General features: G+C 35.8%; 1 protein-coding gene across 2 annotated transcripts in view; it reads left to right on the top strand.

Annotated features, from left to right (window-relative positions):
• The window catches only part of Cnot6 (CCR4-NOT transcription complex subunit 6), a 72898-nt gene that overhangs the window by 9823 nt on the left and 42267 nt on the right, over nucleotides 1–20808 (top strand). For both annotated transcript variants that reach the window (XM_047556899.1, XM_047556898.1), the window contains exon 2: nucleotides 13774–13887. In XM_047556899.1, the coding sequence (XP_047412855.1) occupies nucleotides 13776–13887 (112 nt within the window). In that variant the 5' untranslated portion in view covers nucleotides 13774–13775. The remainder of the gene's footprint in view (nucleotides 1–13773; nucleotides 13888–20808) is intronic.

Here is a 20808-nt window from a genome sequence, read left to right as displayed (position 1 = left end):
GCAGTGGTAAAGAGGAGGATATAATATGTGGCTTAATCTTGAAGTACAAATAGAATTTTAATATGCAAATGGTGTATAACTGATGGCTTGAAGATAGGGAAATGTGTAGCATTACTGAAAGATGGCAGTTGGCCTTCTGGTTGCATCAGAAGGTACAGAAGCATATTGGGACAAAGGTCTGGAAAGGTAGGGCATTTTGAATTCAAAACGGTAGTTTGAATTTGTTTTCTCTTAAAGCAGTAGAGATCTTAAAAGGGAGTGGAAGAGATAACAGAATCATAGTTTCAAAGCTTTTATGGGACCAGAAGTCAGTTCAGTTAAACCTTCTATCCTTTGTGGCTCTTTTTACTGAAATTTGCAGTGTAATTAGCCTTAGGAAGAATAATTTGAGAGTGGTATATAGGTTAGCTGTAATTTTAAAAGCATGAGTGACAATTATAAAAGCTTGATTACATTGTTGTAAGATTTTGTTTGTCCCCCAAAGATTAAACCTTATATTCATTCTTTATTTCTAGCTCCTAGCACAGTGCTTAGTAAATAATTTGATGAATGAATAATTTTGTAAGAAAAGCTTCCTTAAGAAAGCATGATTCTGCTACATTGCATTACTTTTGGATTTTCTTCTATGAAAACCTGATTCTGGGTCATGACGGAAAGACTCAATCAGTTCATTGGTGTAATAGGCTAGGCATTACACAAGAAACTGGGAAGTACAAACTTAGGGGGAATAGATGCTATAATAAATGTATGGCATGCACAAAAGGGCATACTGAACTTGTGTCTTTGAGAAGGGCTAGGAAATGTGATAGGAGTTCTTTGAAATATGAGTAGGAGTTGAGGGTGAAGGTTGTCTTTGGTAAAGGAATTAGCGTATGGAAGTTACTGAAGGGTGAGAGGATAGCTAAGTTCAGTGCAAAAGACTTGAAAGATCCAGGTGCAGTGATGCCCACCTATAATCCCAGCTGCTCAGGCAAATTTCAGGCCATTTTGGGTAACTTAGGGAGACCCTGTCTCAAAAATGAAAAAGCTGGGAGGTGTAACTCAGTGGTAGCCTGCTTATCTTGCTAGCTAGTGTGTATGAGGCCCTGGGTTAATGCCAAGTACTGCAAAAAGAGGCAAAAAAACCAAAAACACCAAAAACGAAGAACAAAAAAGACCCTAAAACAAACACAAAAACAACTTTGAAGTTTGTACTTTACTTAGGTAGGCAGGAAGAGCCATTTTAGGTTTTTAATAAGAAGAGTGAGTGCCATGAGCAGGCATGTATCAGGAAGATGTTTTAGTACTCTTAAGAGGGGATTTTTTTAGTAGTTGTGAAGTTGAAAAATAAGATATGTATTAACTTCAATGTGGTGAAAATGGAGAGTACAGATTAAGAGCTCATCTGTAAGTAAAAGTCATTAGGATTTAGGAGAAAACTGGTTAAGACATTGTGAAAAAATAGATTAGAAGAAGTAAATTGGCACTGAGATTAGTGTCATTACCTTTTCAGGTACCATTTCAGCTCTAACTTTTGGTAGCCCTTACAGGAGCCCAAGAGTCAAACAGGGTTTTTCTGAACGTGAGTGTCTTTCTCTTTCTCTCCCCTCCTTTCCCTCCTCTTTTTTCCTCCATGGTTGGAAAAGAAATAAAGAATGGGGAAGGAGAAAATGTAAAAAACATCTAAAAGAAAAGAGAGATTGCAAATTCAGTATTTCTTTATCATATCAATTGAGACAGGCTGTAACTCAGCCTCATTTTCAGCCTCATTTCCTTTGAAGAAAATCTGACCAATTACATTATTTAACATCAGAAAAGCCTTTAACAAAAACACATTTTTGTACCTGGCTAATATAACACATTTATCACATGCTTTCCTAATATTACAAAAGTTAACTAATTAAAAATATTTTTTCTTTGTTCTTTTTAGTTACACGTGACAGTAGAATGTATTTTGACTTACCATACACACATGAAGTATAACTTGCCATTTTTGTGGTTGTACGCAATGTGGAATTACACTGGTTGTGTATTCATATGTAAACAGGAAAGTCATGTTCCATTCATTCTGTCTTTCCTATTCCCGTTCTCCCCCTTTCCTTCATTCCACTTTGTCTAATGCAGAGAACTTCTGTACATTGCCCTGTCCCCTTATTGTGAGTTAGCATCTGCATATCGGAGAGAATATTCTGCCTTTAGTTTTTTGGGATTGGCCTATTTCACTTAGTATGATAGTCTCCAGTTCCATCCGTTTACCAGCAAAGGCCATAATTTCTTTCTTCTTTATGACTGAGTGATATTCCATTGTGTATATATTATCTCATTTTCTTTATCCATTGATCTGTTGCAGGTCACCTAGGTTGGTTCCATAGTTTAGCCATTGTGAATTGAGCTGCTATAACATTGATGTAGCCCCATCATTATACTATGCTGATTTTAAGTCCTTTGGGTATGTGCTGGAAGTGGGAGAACTGGGCCAAATGGTGGTCCATTCCAAGTTTTCTGAGGAATCACTATAATGCTTTCCACACTGGTTGCACCAACACTTATTGTTATTTGTATTCCTGATAATTGCCATTCTGACTGGAGTGAGATGAAATCTCAGTGTAGTTTTAATTTGCATTCAATTTTTAGGGATGTTGAACATTTTTTCATATATCTGTTGACCATTCATTTTTCTTCTTCTGTGAAGTGTCTGTTTCAGTTCCTTTGCCTATTTATTGATTGGGTTATTTGTTTTTTGGTGAGTTCTTTATATATCCTGGAGATTAATGCTTTATCTGAAGTGCATGTGGCAAAGATTTTCTCCCATTCTGTAGGCTCTCTCATCACATTTTTGATTGTTTCCTTTGCTATGAAGAAGTTTTGTAGTTGATACTATCCCATGTATTGATTCTTGATTTTACTCCTTACGCTTTAGGAATCTTGTTGAGGAAGTTGGTTCCTAAGCTGACATGATGGAGAGTTGGGCCGACATTTTCTCCTGGTAGGTGCAGGGTCTGTGGTCTAATGTCTAAGACCTTGATCCACTTTGAGTTACGTTTTGTGCAGGTTGAGAGATAGGGGTCTTAATTTCATTGCGCTACATATGGATTCCCAGTTTTCCCCTTACCAGTTGTTGAAGAGTCTGTCTTTTCTCCAATATATGTTTTTGGCACCTTTGTCTAGTATGAGATAGCTGTACTTATGTGGGTTTGTGTCTGTGTCTTCTATTCTGTACCATTGCTCTACATGTCTGTTTTGGGGCTAATACCATGCTGTTCTTGTTACTAGAACTCTGTGGTATAATTTAAGGTCTGGTATTGTGTAGCCTCTTTACTTTTCTCACTAAGGATTGTGTTGACTATTCTGGGTCTCTATTTTTCCAAATGAATTTCATGATAGCTTTTGCTATTTCTGTGAAGAATGTCAACAGAATTTTAATAGAAATTGCATTAAATCTGTATAGTGCTTTTGGTAATATGGCCATTTTGACAATATTAATTCTGCCTATCCAAGAACATGAGAGATGTTTCCATCTTCTAAGGTCTTCTTTAATTTTTCTTTAGTGTTCTATAGTTTTCATTGTAGAGGTCTTTCACCTGCATTTTAGATTGATTTCCAAATATTTTATTTTCCTTGAGGCTGTTGTGAATGGGATAGTTTTCCTAATTTCTCTTTGGGTTGATACATCACTAATGTATAGGAACACAATTGAAAAATTTTATATCCTGTGACTTTATTGATTTCATTTATGATTCTAGAAGTTTTTGGGTGGAATGTTTTTTGGATCTTAAAAATATAGAATCGTGTCATTGGCAAATAGGGATAGTTTGAGTTCTTTTTTTCCTATTCATTTCCCTTTAATTTTTTCCTTTGTGTGATTGCTCTGGCTAGAGTGTCCAGGCATATGTTGAAGAGAAATGTGAAAGAGGGCATCCTTGTCTTGTTCCAGAGTTTAAAGGGAATGCTTTCAATTTTTCTCCATTTAGAATGCAGCTGGCCTTGGGTTTAGCATATATAGCTTTTACAGTGTTGAGGTATGTTTCTACTATGTCTAATTTTTCTAGTGTTTTGAACATGAATGGATACTGTATTTTATCAAATACTTTTTCTGCATCTATTGAGATAATTATTTGCTTCTTGTCTTTAAGTCTTGATGTAATGAATTACGTTGATTGATTTGCATATTTTGAACCAATCTTGCTTCCCTGGGATGAACCCCACTTGATCATGGTGCACTCTCTTTTTATGTTTTTATATACAGTTTGCCAGAATTTTCTTAAGAATTTTTGCATCTATGTTCGTCAAGAAGTTTTCTTTCCTTAATGTGTCTTTGTCTGGTTTTGGAGTCAGGGTGATACTAACTTCATAGAATGAGTTTGGAAGGGTTCCCTCCTTTTCTGTCTCATGGAATAATTTGAGGAGGATTGGTATTAGTTCTTTGAAGGTCTGGTAGAAATTGACTGAAAATCCATCTGGTACTGGGCTTTTCATTTTGGTAGGTAGGATTTTGATGGTGTCTTCAATTTCATTGCTTGAAATTGATCTCTTTAAATTGTGTATGTCCTTGTGATTCAATTTGAGTAGGTCTAGAAATGTGTCATTGTCTTTAGGGCTTTCCATTAGAGTATAAATTTCCAAAATCGTTTCTAATTATTATCTGTATTTCAGGAGTGTCTTTTCTGCTATTTCCTTTTTCATCACAAATTTTAGTAATTTCAGTTCTCTCTCTTCTCTTCGTTAACTTAGCTAAGGGTTTACCAATTTTATTGATTTTGTTTTCCCCCCAAGAACCAATTTTTTGTTTTGTCAATTTTTTATTTTTGTTTCAATTTCACTGATTTCAGTTCTGCTTTTAATTATTTCTGGTCTTCTGCTGTTGGTGTTAATTTGTTGTTCTTTTCTTGGGCTTTGAGATGTAATGTTAGGGTATTTATTAAGTGACTTTCTAACTTTCTATTCTTTTAATGAATGAGCTCCTTGCAATGAACCTTCCTCTTTGAACTGCCTTCATATTATCCCAGAGATTTTTTTATGTTGTATTGTCTCATTTACCTCTAAATATTTTTTTAATTTCCATCCCCTATTCTGCTATCCAATTATTTAGTCTCCAGGTGTTAGACTAACTTGTATTTTTTATTTTATCCTTGATTTCTAATTTCATTCCATTATGATCCGATAGAATTCAAGGTTATTATCTCTGTTTTTCTGTATTTGCTAAGAGTTGCTTTGTGTTATAGGCTATGGTCAATTTGAGAGAAGGTCTGTGTGCTGCTGAGAAGAAAGTATATTCAGTCATTGAGGGATGAAATAGTCTTTATATGTCTGTTAAGTCTAAATTATTAATTGTATTTTTTAGTTCTGTAGCTTCTTTATGTATTTTTTGTTTGGAGTATCTATCCAGTGGCGAGAGAGGTGTGTTAAAGTCACCCAGTATTATTGTGTTGTGATCTGTTTGATTCTTTAAGTTGAGAAGGGTTTATTTGACATTCATAGATACTCCATTGTTTGGGACATAAATTAAGATTGTTAATAACTTAAGATGTTATGTTGATATATAATTCTCTTAAGCAGTTTGAAATGTCCTCCATCTCTTCTGATTAACTTTGGCTTGAAGTCTACTTTATCTGATATGAGGATAGAAACTCTTGGGTCTTTGTGAGATCCATGTGAATGATGTTTTTTCACATCTTTTTACTTTCAGTGTGTGGGATGTCTTTGCCCATGAGGTGAGTCTCTTGGAAACAGATATTACTGGATTTTGTATTTCAATCCAATCTTCCAGTCTGTGTCTTTGGATTGATGAGTTCAGGCCATTTACCTTCATTGTTACTATTGAAAAATGATTTTTATTCCCTGTCATTTTGATTTATTTCTGTTTTTTAATTGAATTAGTTTCTCCTTTGAGTGACTATTTTTCTAATGTAGTTTCTCCCTTTTCTGGTTTTCATTTTTATATCTTCTTCATGAAATATCTTATTGGGTATGTTTTGTAGTACAATCTTTCTAGTTGTGAATACTTTTAAATTTTGTTTATCATGAAAAGTTTTTATTTCATTGTCAATTCTGAAACTTAATTTTACTGGGTATAGTATTCTTGCCTGGCACCCATTTTCTTTCAGATCTTGTTATATATTATTCCAAGACCACCTTGCTTTGAGGGTCTGGGTTGAGAAATCAGCTGAGATCTGGATTGGTTTCCATCTAAATGTTACCTGTCAATTTTCTCTGGCAGCATTTTAAAATTCTGTCCTTATTCTGAATGTTAGGCATTTTTTTATAATGTGCCTTGGTGTGGCTCTATTATAATTTTGTATATTGGGGATCCTGTAAGCCTCCTGTATTTGAGTTTCCATTTCATTCATTGGGCTTGGGAAATTTCTAATATTATTTCATTGAAAAGATTGTGCATTCCTTTCATTTGTATCTCTAGCCTTCATCTGTCCTGATAAGTCTTAAATTTGGTCTTTCAGGTTATCCCATATTTCTTGGAAGTTCTGTTCATGATCTCTTCACTTCACTTCTCCACAGTCAACTTTATTTTTAAGATTATATATTTTGTCTTCATTGCCAGAATCTGTGTTCCAAGTGATCTAGTTTTTTTATGGTGCTTTCCATTGACTCTTTAATTTGATTTATTAATTCCTTTATTTTGAGAATTTTTTTTTTTTTTTTCAGGATCTCTCTCTTTATTGGAGTGATCTTTTACTTCTGTATTTTCTCTCTGATTTCACTCTTTATTTCATCCTTTGCCTTGCAAATCAGTTTAACTATGTGCATTCCAAACTTGTTCTCTGACATTTCCTCCACTGTGTTGTCAGTGAATTCTGGTTTATTTGGGGTGATCTGTTCCCTTATTTTTTCATGTTGTTTGTGTGTCTATCCATGTAACAGTCTGGGTCTGAGGCAGTAGTTTCTACCCTGTAGACTCAGTGTCTCTAAGGTTTCCAGTACCTCACTATTGAGGGGGAGACAGTTAACAACAACCAATGCGAACATACACAGCATTAAACCAAATAGTTCCTGCTATGATGTCTTACAATGTTAATTGTCACAACAAACAGATACTATAAGTTTTTGCCTGCAATAAAAACAGTAAGCTTGTAAAAGGTGTTATAATTTCAAATGGTGGATAGGGTGAAAACAGAAATGATATAGGATGTGATGATTTTGAGGGAGGAGGAGAGAAGATAGAAGTAAAAGTTAAAGGAAGAGTCAAAGAGAATAATAGAAGTTGACTAAGCAGAAGATGAGAGAAAGAATCAAGGGAAACAGTTGAGAAAAATATATGTAAAGTAAAATTTTTAAATTTAAAAATAAGAATATAAAGCAAAGCAGAAATATACTAATCAGACTTTCTAGTCCTCAAAAAAACTGATTCATGAAAAATAACTGCCTTCAAAAATGCTGGGATTGGGGACTGGGGTTGTAGCTTAGTGGTAAGAGCTCTTGCCTAGCATGTGTGAGGCATTGGGTTTGATTGTCAGCACCGCATATAAATAAAAAACTGTAAAGCTCCATTAACAACTAAAAGAAATTTTAAATAAATGCTAGAAATGAGAAAAAATAAAAATATGAGCATATATAAATGTCCATGAACCATTAATTGGATTAAACAGAAAGGGAAAAAAAAAAAAAAGAGAGAGAGAAACATCTCCATGAAGAGAATTGTTTCTGTTGGAGTTCAAAAGACTCTCATCTTTGTAGATGGGGATGTCTTGAGAATGATGTCCTACTCTCTGGGTGGATTGCTGGAGTGTGAGAGGTAATCTAGTAGGTGGAACTCCTGGAGATGGAGTTTAGGCTTAAGTAGGCTCCAAGCTCTTTGATGAATATCATTTGGTCTGGAGATTTTACATCAGTGCACCTCCAGGGCCCAGCAGTTGCAGGCCCTTTCAAATTCCTTGCCTGGCCTGTCTCCCATCTGGTCCTGCAAGCAACCAGATTGGAGGGGAAGAGCTGGGTGGATTTTCCTGGCCAATATTCCCCTGTATAAAACCTCTCTCCATTTTTATTTTCTCCTGGTCACTTAGGCACATTCTGTGTTGTGCAATGTGGGATTATCAGTCCTATATTATCAGACCAAACTCTGGTTTATCAGGAATTGGCTCCCCCAGCTGCTGACCCCTGCGCCATGGCTGCAAAATGATTTCTTCCTCTGTCTTCTGCATGCAGCCAGGAAATATGGGGCTGCTTTTTTGCACAAGGATATTGTGCAGCATACCTTTTAGTTTAGTGGATTGGTATCTTTGATCTCTAAACTCTTTGTAACCAGACATGCCTCAGGCCTCCTAAAGTACAGGTTTCTTTAATTCCTTTATCCCTCCATTTTGCTTGCAGAAGGACCTTTGACTGGCTCCTCTGGCCACAGTATTGGCTGTAGCACTGGGAATTTCTTCCTTATTTATTATATCTAACCTCCTAGTCCTCGATCTGCTTTCAGTGTCCAGTATTAAAGTCCAGTAAAGTCTTCTTTTTTTGTTTTTGCTGACCCACCTTACTGAGAAGCTGCCTAACTGCTTTCTTGGTTTCATGCCAAGGAGCAGAGCCAGGAAGGCAACCTTCTCAATACTGCCATCTTGAAACCTCAGCTTAACTACTTATTAAATTTTTCTCTGTTTACAAAATATTCTTTAGTTTTGATTTATGAATCCAGTATAGGAACCATGCATTGATCCCTGAATTTTCTTCAAATCTAGAATATTCTTAACACCAACTTGTTGAAGGCAGCATACAGGTTCTGCAAAAAGTCCCACATCCTCATTGTCTTATTGTTCTTTTGGTGTCAGCTGACCAAGTTCCTCTAGTTTTTTAATCAAGGCATAAGCATTGATGACTCAGCATCTGGTTTTCTTACCAGTAGTATTGGTAAGATTAACAAAGTGGGTAATAGTTTATTCCTCCATTGAACATTGTCTACTTTATGATCAGAAAGTAGCCTGTGTAGTGATGTTACTTCAGTCTTATGTCAGTACCAATGATTTATCTAATGTTGAATCCAGTTTGTATTCCTTTCCTGAGTAATGTTCATTAGGAATTACAAATGATTGTACATCATAATGTTGCTTTTTTAAAAATTCTTTCATACTTTCATTTATGAGGTATCTTTCTTTTGTAAAGTTAGACTCCTTCTACTTGGGACTGTTTTGCTTACTCAGAATACAGTTCCCTTCTGAAAAGATAACCACTTAAATCTTTCTCTTTTTGCTAATTTTTAGTTTATTCCCTATTTCATATGGTGGCTAGTTTGCATGCTGTGTGTGCACTTTCTTGCCCTCTTCATCTTGCCTTTATTATTGTAGTAGTTTTTTCTGCTTCTAATTCATCATTTATATCACTTCCAGTTCCTTTTCTACAGCACAGGTAGGATCACGTTATCCCTCCGTTGTTTTAACTTTCTTTTGAGGTACTCATATATTTTCATTAAGTGTGTTTCAGTTCATTATAATTGAGATTCTTTTTGCTCAAATTGTTATAACCTTGAACAGTGAGGAGGACCCCTCCTAGCAGTTGCCATGTTATGTTGACATGATGACCCTATTTTAAGCTTTTGTTTTTGACACTGAGAGATGCCCCAGAGTCATTTCATACATTTCCTGTCCCACACTTATAATTGTCTATTTTACATAGAACTTTGCTTTCTTGGCACAGAAGCTCCCCCCGCACCCCTATCTCACAGTTTCTCTTTCTGAGGCTTCTTTTATCCATGGTCCAAAAATAATAAATGGAAAATTCCATTAAAAAAATAAAGTTTTTAATTTTACTCTGTCCTGAGTAATGCATGATGAAATCTCATGCATCCTGTGCTCAGAATATGAATCATGTTTTTATCCAGTGTATCCACTCTATGTATGCTACCCACCCTTGAGTCAACTTGCCAACTGGAATATCAGATTGCCATAGTACCACAAAGCTAGTGCTCCATTAACTCTTATTTTACTTAATAATGTTCCTGGAGTGTAAGAGTAGTTATGCTGGCAATTTGGAAATGCTAAAGAGGTTGTAAAGTGCTTCCTTTAAGTGAAAGAGAAAAACCAAAATCGAATGCTGAGGCTACTAAGATATAAGGTAAGGGTGAATCTTCTGTACTTGAAATTGTGAAGGAAAAAGAAATTTTTACTATTAAATCTTTAGCTGCGAAAGTTACAGCCACATGTATGATAAGTGCTCACTTAAAATGGAAACAGCATTAAATTATGTTTGGTATTGTCCATGGTTTCAGAAATCTACTGAGGGCCTTTGGAATATATCCCCCACAGATAAGAGGGGTACTACTGTATTAGAGATACCTCTTCACCTGGCTGTTCATCTGTATCTTTACAAAATCCTTTGTAATAAACCAATGTTTATTAAACCAATAAATGTTTTCCTGATTCTGTGAACAATCCTAGCAAATTAATTGAACCCAAAGAGGGAATAGTTCATAGCTGGTTGTTGGTCAGAAGTATGGGTGACAATCTGTTATTTGATTTTGGCATCTGAAGTCGGGGTATTATGGGAATGAGCCCTTAAACTGAGGGGTCTTAACTTTAACTTCAGGTAATGCCAGGATTGGGTTGAATTATAGGACACTAGTGTCCACTGAAGAATTGTTTTGGTATGTGGGGAAAACCTTCATACTCTCAAGTCACAAAAGTGTTGTGTGTGAAGTATAAGAGTAGAGAGAAAAAATGGTTTGTCCTTTCTTTTATGGTGGATTCTTAGGCACCATTTTACCTTAGAGATTCATTTTGAAGGTTGGGCTTTTCTTTTGCTTATAGAGAGAGGGAGAGGCAGGGCTGTGGCACACCTTTTGACTAGGGTCAATTGTGATTGGTGGGTTTCAGCTCTTGTTTTTGTATATGGGGGAAACTCCAATATTTGATTGTACACAATTTTGGTTGAGCATGAGTTTGATTCCTGGTTTAAAAACAAAAACAAAAAAAAACCTAAGACTGTTACTCTTCTTTCTGATATCCCTATATTCAGCAGATATTTCTTTTCAGTTGCCTCCTAACTGGAGGAAATTAAAATACGCAGCACTTAATTTCAGTGCTTTAACGGGGGAACCGTTAATTGATAGGGATCTGTAGGGGGCTGAACTAACAGGGGTGGAACTTTTTACACTTGGCTTTTGTGTCTTCATTCCACTGTTTCTTCCATCCCCACCCCCCCTTTTTTTTTTTGCTTTTAGTCAACTTTTTCTCTGCTGTGACAAAAAGACCTGATAAGAACAATTATAGAGAAGGAAAAGTTTATTTGGGAGCTCACCATTTCAGAGGTCTCAGTCCATAGGCAGCCAGCTCCATTCCTTAAGGCTTACCATCAGGGTGGAAGAGTGTGGTGGAAGGAAGCAGCTCACATGATGATCAGGAAGCAGAGAGAGAGAGAGAGAGAGAGAGAGAGAGAGAGATTCCACTTGCCAGATACAAAATACAAACCCCAAAACCCACATCCCCAATGACCTACCTCCTCCATCCACACCTTACCTGCTTACAGTCACCACTCAGTAAATCCTATCAGGAGGATTAATTTACTGATTGGGTTAAGACCCTCATAACCCAATCATTTCTCCTCTAAACCTCCTTGCATTGTCTCACACACGAGCTTTGGGTGGACACTCACATCCAAACCATAAGGAGAGCCATTCTTAATTTAAATGCCACAGAATAGTCTTTTTAAATCTGTTGTGGTAGGTTTTTAACTGTACTGTGTACCACAGGTTTTTCCCAGAATGGTTTTAGATGCATCTTTAATCTTTCATAAATATTTAGTTATGACAGCTTATCTTTCTAGTAAACATGATATTTAATATCCTTTGTTTCTTTACATGAAATAATTATTCCAAGATTAAAAATATGATACTCTGATGTAACATCCCTAGATCAGGGATGGATTTTATGCTGCCAGGATCCAGTAGTGTTGTCTAGCAATGGATTGGTAGAGTAGGAGATTAAGTAGTAAGGTGCTATGTATCTGCTGACTCTGGCCTACCTATTTTTTGGGGGGGAGTGGGGTAACTGGGGATTTAACTCGGGCACACCACTGAACCACATCCCCAGCCCACTTTTGTATTTTATTTAGAGATAGGATCTCAATGAGTTGCTTAGCGCCTCATTGTTGCTGAGGCTAATTTTGAACTCAAAATCCTCCTGTCTCAGCCTCCCAGGCTACTGGGATTACACGTGTGTGCCACCATGCCCATTCCTGTCTGTTTTTAAAAATATTCTTTGGTAATTCTTCTTGACAGTTTTCAAGTCTTTTTTGAAGTTGGGGGCTTATTATTTTTAGTTTGTAATCTTCAATGACATATTGTGCTTTTTAGAGGGCAAGTTTGTGGATTTCAAAGCCTTGAGGAACAACTTAAATTGTATGTATCCCTTTATTGTTTACCTAGTCTTAATTCTGTACCTTCTTGAACTCCCAGAAAAATGAATAACCTTGTTCAATGGGCACATGTGCTCTTGTTCCTCCTTGCAGGAGCTTAATTGTTCAATGTGCTATAACTTTTTTTATTCTGTTGTGTTTTTTTTTTTTTTTTTTTTAACTCCTTAACCCTCAATTTCAGGGGTTTGAGATATAGAGATGTCCTCGCTGCTTTGGAGTTTAGACTAATGCGTGTGTCAGATTTTCAGATAAACAGTCTTACATTATGAAAAACCAAAAAGGGAATGACTAGCTGCTGTGGCAGGAATTATGACTGATGGAGTGGCCACAGGTCCAGGCCCTGGTTTTCAGATCTTTTTAGTTCAGTAACACTTCTCTGAGGTGTAATCAGATTCTGGGCATTGATTCACACTATACTCATGTAAGATTGGTAATCAGACTTCTGAACTTTCACCGAGAAGTCCTGTGCATAATAGGGCCAAAATATTCAACTGGTTAGAATAAATTTTTACCATTTCTAGATTCTCTTTGGAAAAGCTAATGAGGATCATATGGTTGTTTTGTAAATAGAATCTGATCAGAATAGTGGCTTTTGGTTGTAAACTTAAGGAATGTTGTCCTCAAGCTCTGGTGGCTCTTATGTAGCATTTTATATTTTCTAGGTTATTAGTGGTATATTGATGTCATTCACAAAGGGCCCTTTACCAGATTATTATTAGACGGAATTGTATAGCTTTCTGTGTTGGATTTTTAAGATCAATCTAAAAACTTATTTTATTTCTATACAGAAGAAATTTACATGTAAGAGAACAGTTTTGCTTTATTAGTATATAGCAAAACCATGTATTATTTCTCTGCAGTCTCACCATTTATATTTTTAGTCATTTCAGGCAGTGTTTTGTTTAAAAAATTCTTTTTGTAGTTGTAGATGGACAGAATGCTTTTATTTTGCTTATTTTTATGTGGCACTAAGGATCCAACCCAATGCCTCACATGTGCTAAGGCAAGCACTCTGCCACTGAGCTATAGCCCCAGCCCCTCAGATAGCTTTTTAAAAAGGATTATTTACCTTTCTGTACATTGACTAAACAAAATTCATTGTTGTGCTTGAAATAAATAGTTCTACTTCCTATCAGCAGAGAGACAACATAACATAATTTAAACTTTTAATCAGACACGTTCAAAGCCTGGCTCTGTAACAGTGCAAAAATTGCTTAAACCTTTTTGGACTTCTGTTTTCTGTTGGTAAAATGGAGATAATTACAACTCTGCAGGGAGATCTAGCAACATGCTAAGTCTAGAGAGATGGGAGGGGAAACTAAGAGAAAAGATAACCTCAGAGCCAAATTAAATATTTCTAGGAAGGAGTGATTATGTCAGACACTGATCATAAAACAAGTAAAAACACTGATAAATGACCATTGGTTTCTTTTTATCATTTAATAGGCATGCCCAAAGAAAAATACGACTCTCCTGACCCTCGGAGGATGTACACAATCATGTCCTCTGAGGAAGCAGCAAATGGAAAGAAATCACATTGGGCAGAGCTTGAAATAAGTGGTAAGACATGGAAGCTTGAATTTCTGGTATGGAAATTAAGATATGATAGAATATTGTTTTCTAATGCTAGTATACAAAAGAAGCAATAATTATTATTATTTACATCTACTAATTTCTTTTAGAAACAGGAAAGTTCAGTGGAATGACCGTGGTTTGAGTCAGAGTTCAAACCCCATCTGTTGTTTACTCTCTCACTATCCCCATTTTATAAAATGGGGATAATAATATCAAAGATGAAATGATGATAACCTGTGGAATGTTTAATGCTATTCTGTATAGGTTTGGGGATAGATTTATTTCTCCTTATTCATTTGCATTTCAATCCGAGTCTCTTTGGACACCTTTATTCAAAAACAAATTCTTAATTTGCAGCAGATCTCAAAAGTTTTCATTCAAATCTTTAGTGCAACTTGGATATAGTCAAAGAAATATATGTGTCTATGGACCCACTGAGAATATTCTTTCCCTAGTGTCCCTACTCTTGGGCAAACAGCCTCTTTAAATATTTCAAGGTAGTAAAGGGACATTGTTTCTTCTCAGGGCAAACGCGCTAAAGAAGTTCTGTGTTAATGTTGGCCTAATATGCTTCCCTATATTTTCCTTCCAGTGTGTCCTAATTTTTATTTGCTAAAAAGTACAGAATATTCTCTTCTCTGAACTGACTGCTCTTGTTCATTTTAATTTAATGCAGCAAATATACTGAGCAGATATTGTATAAAAACATTTTATCTGGTACTATGCAGATAAAAAAAAATCCCTGTCCTTGAGAGCTTATGACATATTAAGAAGTGAGAGGAAGGGAGAATATAGACAAAATATAATTACCAAATCTAGATATACTAGTAAGAAAAAGAAAGTAATGATGATAATAATCCTTTGTGAGCTCAGAATTTCTGATGTACCTATTGGGTCAACTTAAATACCCTCATCTGCCATTTTGGAGGTTGATACCCACCAGTGTCTCCTGTTCTCCCTCTTTTGATATCAAAAATGTTGTACCTAATTAACCAAGTTCAGTTTGGTAAAATTGGTGTGATAATGGAGAATTAAATTCCTCTCTTCTTACCTGTCTCCTGTCACATTTGGCTTTCTCTGCCAGGAGAGCCCAGATAAAAGTACGTTCTTATTTAGTAGTTACTCTCAAAGCGTGGGCAGTCACTGTTCCCACCATTCCTATTTAACTTTTACAGGATTGGTATTTAACTGTATTTTTCTCTCCATTTTTTCAGCTTGTATTAGCAGTTTTTAGATTACAAGTCCTTTGCTTGTAGAGAAGTTTCCTTCCTTTTACAACATTAGGATAAGCTAGAAATTGCTCACTCAGGTCACTGAGATTATTATCGTTGTGACTAAGAGGACGCTCCACTCTTCCTACCTCTACCTTATTCTGGGACTTGAAGGCAATTTTAAATGACTGTTATCTGCTTATTCTGGACTTGGGGGAGAAGTTCTGTTTACAAGGTAGTAAGGAAGAGGATCACTCCTCTAAAGTAACATTCTTAGCAGTTATATTTTTACCAACTATTCTCATGGACGATAAGCTATTGGTTGCATAGGTTTAGAGAATGAGACTTTGTAATTAATAAACTAATAGGAAGATCACTTTATTGTCTTAATTTTAACACATAAGTTTCTGTGTATAAAAATGGTCTAGACTCAATTTATTTCATGCTAAGATAATTATTTCATGTAGAAGATTTACCTTCAGTTCTTAAGATCCTATACTAATAGTTCTAGGGATCTGAGGTTATAGAATCCTGGACTGGTGGTTAGCTCCTGTGCTCTTACACTTCTAGAGGGATGCGTGGTGAGTTCTTTTTGCTATTTACAGGTGACCAGATCAGTCAGATAGCTCTTTATGAGACACTTATATTTTTAAAGAAAGCATGTTGTTCAAATGAAACACAAGAAAACTATAGTGTATTAAAGGATTCTTTTTTGAGGGCGGGTGGGTACCGGGAATTGAACATAGGTCTTGCTAATTTGCTTAGGGCCTCTCTTCAATTCCTGAGGCTGCATTAAACTTCGTTCCTCCTACATCAGCCTTCCAATCTTCTAGGATTACAGGTGTTTGCCACAACACTTGGCCAGATGAATTCTTAGGAGACCAAAAAGCCTGTGACCACTACCAAAGTCAAGAATTAGAACTTTCTCACTTTGCACAGAACTCTCACCACATGCCATAGCCAATCACAACCCCCAGGTTGCTCTCTAAAGTAACCATTATCCTGACTTTTTTAGTAATTATTTTCTCCTTTTTTTTCTTGTAGTTTTAATCTCAAATTGTTTACCTAAGCATTATAATTTAAGCCCCCCCAACCTTCTTTTATATGTCTCAATTTATAGGGCCCTCCCACCATCTTTTTCTTTTCTTCACGTTTCCCATGATCTGTGTTTTGCAGATTGCATAATTATAATGTATTTCAGCATGTTCTTCATCTTCAGCATTTGCTACAGATTGGCAGCTAGAATAAGAGACTTGATACGATTCACATTTCAGCTCTTTGATAGGATTTCAGGTGCTCTTTTACAGATGGGGGCCTGTAGGTGGGATTGCTTTTTTCTTTATCACACATGGGATCTAAATGCCTTCTTTTCTATTGCTGTTCTTTGCCCAAAGCTATTAATCCTTTGAGGGTTGCAAATAGTGATATTCTAATTCTAGCATTACTTTAGCTGAGATATTTTATAAAGAGAGACTTAACCCTCATTTACTATTTGATATGCAATTTTTATAGGAAAGAATACTTGGTTTTTTTTTCCCCCTTTTATTTACTAGTCTTCAAGATAAACTGTCATCCTTTGTGTTAGGTTTTTTTTAAGTATTATTATTAACTAGTATATTAAAGCATTGGGTTTCAAACTTATTTAGTTATAACTAAATTGATACCTAAATTGTCCTGTTTTTGGCTAAGGGAGAACCTTTTTAACTGACTTCTGAGTTCATGACACAAGCATAAGTTCTTTGGTAGGTTCCTTTCTGTCTGGTTTGAAGAGATTTTCTTGGGTCATCTTGTGTATTTTTTATCTCAAACCATAAGTCTTTTTTCCAGGACTTTTTATTTTTTTTAAGTTGGAAATGTTATTTCAAGATCATAAGCTAGGATAGGATTCCCTCACCCCCTCTTTTATATATTTACACACACACACACACACAGAGACACATATGTTTGTATACATTTATGAATAAATATGTGATATGTAAGTAACATACATGTTTATATATATGACAAAACATTTTGAGCTAAAGTTATTTTGATATTTAAAGTTAAAATATGAAAGCATACTGATACTTTGGATTCAAATTTAAGATAATAAGGTTTAAAAACTTTTTCTGCAACTATTATTTGTATCTTCTTTCATACCAAGGGTCCTGGTTCTCAGGTATAAGTGATGATAGAATTTGAATATCCCATGTTTACTGACTTTCATTATCTTGTATTACACACACGTCTCAGAATAATGGTTAATAATACCATTACCACACAATAGTCTCAAAAAAAATTTAGGTATTTGGGAATTAATGTAACAAAAGAGGTGAAAGACAGAATTTTTTTTTTTTATTGTAAACAAATGGGATACATGTTTCTTTGTACATGGAGTCAAGGCATACCATTTGTGTAATCATAAATTTACATAGGGTAATGTTGTTTGATTCATTCTGTTATTTTTTCCCCCCTACCCCTCCCACCCCTCTTTTCCCTCTATACAGTCCTTCCTTCCTCCATTCTTGCCCCCCTCCCTGACCCTAACCCTAATCCTAACCCCTCCCACCCCCCCATTATGTGTCATCATCTGTTTATCAGCGAGATCATTTGTCCTTTGGTTTTTTGAGATTGGCTTATCTCACTTAGCATGATATTCTCCAGTTTCATCCATTTGCCTGCAAATGTCATAATTTTATCATTCTTTATGGCTGAGTAATATTCCATTGTATATATATACCACAGTTTCTTTATCCATTCATCAATTGAAGGACATCTAGGTTGGTTCCACAATCTGGCTATTGTGAATTGAGCAGCTATGAACATTGATGTGGCTGTGTCTCTGTAGTATGCTGATTTTAAGTCCTTTGGGTATAGGCCAAGGAGTGGGATAGCTGGGTCAAATAGTGGTTCCATTCCAAGCTTTCTGTGGAATCTCCATACTGCTTTCCAGAGTGGCTGCACTAATTTGCAACCCCACCAGCAATGTATGAGTGTACCTTTTTCCCCACATCCTCTCCAACACCTATTGTTGCTTGTGTTCTTGATAATCGGATAGGCAGAATTAATATTGTCAAAATGGCCATATTACCAAAAGTGTTAAACAGATTTAATGCAATTCCTACTAATATCCCAATGATATTCTTCATAGAAATAGAAAAAACAGTCATGAAGTTCATTTGGAAAAATAAAAGAAACCCAGAGTAGCCAAAGCTGTCTGTAGCAAGGAAAGTGGCCTGGTGTGGTGGCACATGCCTGTAATCCCAGCTGCTAGGGAGGCTGAGGCAGGAGGATCTCAAGTTCAAAGCCAACCTCGACAACTTAGGTGCTAAGCAACTCAGTGAGACCTGTCTCTAAACAAAATGCAAAATAGAACTAGGGATGTGGCTCAGTGGTTGAATGCCCCTAAGTTTAATCCCTGGTACCAAAAGAAAAGAGAGTCATTACAATACCAAACCTTGAGTTATACTACGTATACTACACAGCCATAGTAACAAAATGACATGGTATTGGCCCCAAAACAGATATGTAGACCAGACTAGAAGACACAGAGGCAAACCCACATAAATACAGTTATCTCATACTAGACAAAGGTGCCAGAAAGACTTAGGCACTAGAACAGAGACCCTGTGCCTAATAAAAGAAAAAGTAGGCCCAAAGCTACATCATGTTGGCTTAGGAACTGACTTCCTTAACTGGACTCCTAAAGCACAAGAAGTAAAATAAAATATTAATACATGGGATGGAATCAAGCTAAGAAGCTTCTTCACAGCAAAGGAAACAATTAAGAACATGACGTGAGAGCCTACATAATGGTAGAAAATCTTTATCACATGCACCTCAGATAGAGCATTATTCTCCAGGATACTCAAAATACTCCAATACCAAAAAACCCCAAATAACCCAATCAATAAATGGGCTAAGGAACTGAACAGGCACTTCACAGAAGAAATCCAATTGATCAACAAATAAATGAAACAGTGTTCAACATCTCTAGCAATTAGAGAAATGCAGATTAAAACTACACTGAGATTTCATCTCTCTTCAGTCAGAATGGCAATTATCAAGGATGCAAGCAATAATAAATGTTGGTGAGGCTGTGGGGGGAAAGGTATAGACATACATTTCTGGTGGGACTGCAAATTGGTGCAACCAGTATGGAAAGCATTATGGTGATTCCTCAGAAAACTTGGAATGGAACCACCATTTGGCCCAGTTTTCCCACTTCTCAGTATGTATCCAAAGGACTTTAAATCAGCATAGTATAGTGCTATAGCGACATTAACGTTTATAGAAGCTCAATTCACAATAACTAAGCTATGAAACCAACCTAGGTGCCCCTCAACAGATGAATGGATTAAGAAAAAGTGGTATATATACCCAATGGAATATTTCTCAGCCTTAAAGAAGAATGAAATTATAGCATTTGCTGGTAAATGGGTGGAACTGGAAAATTATGCTAAGTGAAATAAGACAGTCCCATAAAACCAAAGGCCAAATGTTTTCTCTTGATATACGGATGCTAATTCATAGTAAGTGGGAGGGAGAATAGAGGCACTTTGGATTAGACAGAAGGGAGTGAAGGGAGGGGAAGCAGGTATGGAGATAAGAATGAGAGCAGAATGAGTCGGATGTTATTACCTATGTGCATATATAATTACATGATCTGTGTAACTCTACATCATGTACAACCAGAATGGAGTTATACTCCATTTATGTATGATGTGTCAAAATGTATTCTACTGTCACATTTAACTAATTAGAAGAAATTTTTAAAAAGTAAAAAAAAAAAAAAAAAAAAAATACCATCACCAGAATTGCTTACTCAGAGCAGAAAAATCTTTACCTTTTATTCTATTTTTTTAAATAGTTGTGTGGTTTCTGTGTTATCAAAGTCCTCATTCTGTTAGCATTCCCAAATATTTAACCTGCATAACTTCTATTTAGTCTTAGTTTTATATCATACACTACTAAGTGGCCCTAGCAAATCATATGTCTAATCGTTTTGAATGTCAGCTTGTTCTCTAGATTTTTTAGAAAGAGTTCATGGGAGGGCTAGGAATATAGTTCAGTTGGTAAAACATTTGTCTAGCATGTGTGAAGCCCTGGGTTCAATCCCCAGCACCACAAGGAAAAAAAAAAAGGAAGAAAAAGAAAGTGTTCATGGGAATAGTGTTCCTAAATTTCTTACATTAAAGTTTGTGCTCTTTATATTTAAATATCAGTTTTGCTGAATATAAAATCCTTGGCTTATTCATTTCTCCTTAAGTATCTTAAATATGTTTTACTCTTTCTTTTCCTATGGCACAAAGCTTTACTGTAGATTTGCTGGCAGTCTAATTTTCTTTCTCTTGTTGGTTATTGCCTAGAACCCAGAGGATTTTTTTAATCATAAAATCAGTAATTTTACTATATCTTGATGTTGTTGTTTTTATATTGTATTGTCAGGTATATTGTTTGCTTTCAATGTGTAGTTGATTTTTTCTTTAATCAGGAAATTTCCTTGAATTATAATTTTTGGTAGTTGTTCTAATCCCTTGCTTTGGTTTTTGTCAAAGTTCTGTTCCTAATGTATGTTTCTTAAAAAGTCTTTAAATTTTTTTTCTCAATAAAGTATAAATTACATATAATAGAACTCATTGTTATACAGATCTTTTTCAAACATGTATTTAACCACCAGCCACCACCACAGTTATAATATGGAGCAGTGTCATCA

Source organism: Sciurus carolinensis, chromosome 6 (assembly GCF_902686445.1).
Source record: "Sciurus carolinensis chromosome 6, mSciCar1.2, whole genome shotgun sequence".
Classification (NCBI taxonomy): domain Eukaryota; kingdom Metazoa; phylum Chordata; class Mammalia; order Rodentia; family Sciuridae; genus Sciurus; species Sciurus carolinensis.
This window is presented reverse-complemented; position numbering and strand designations above follow the sequence as displayed.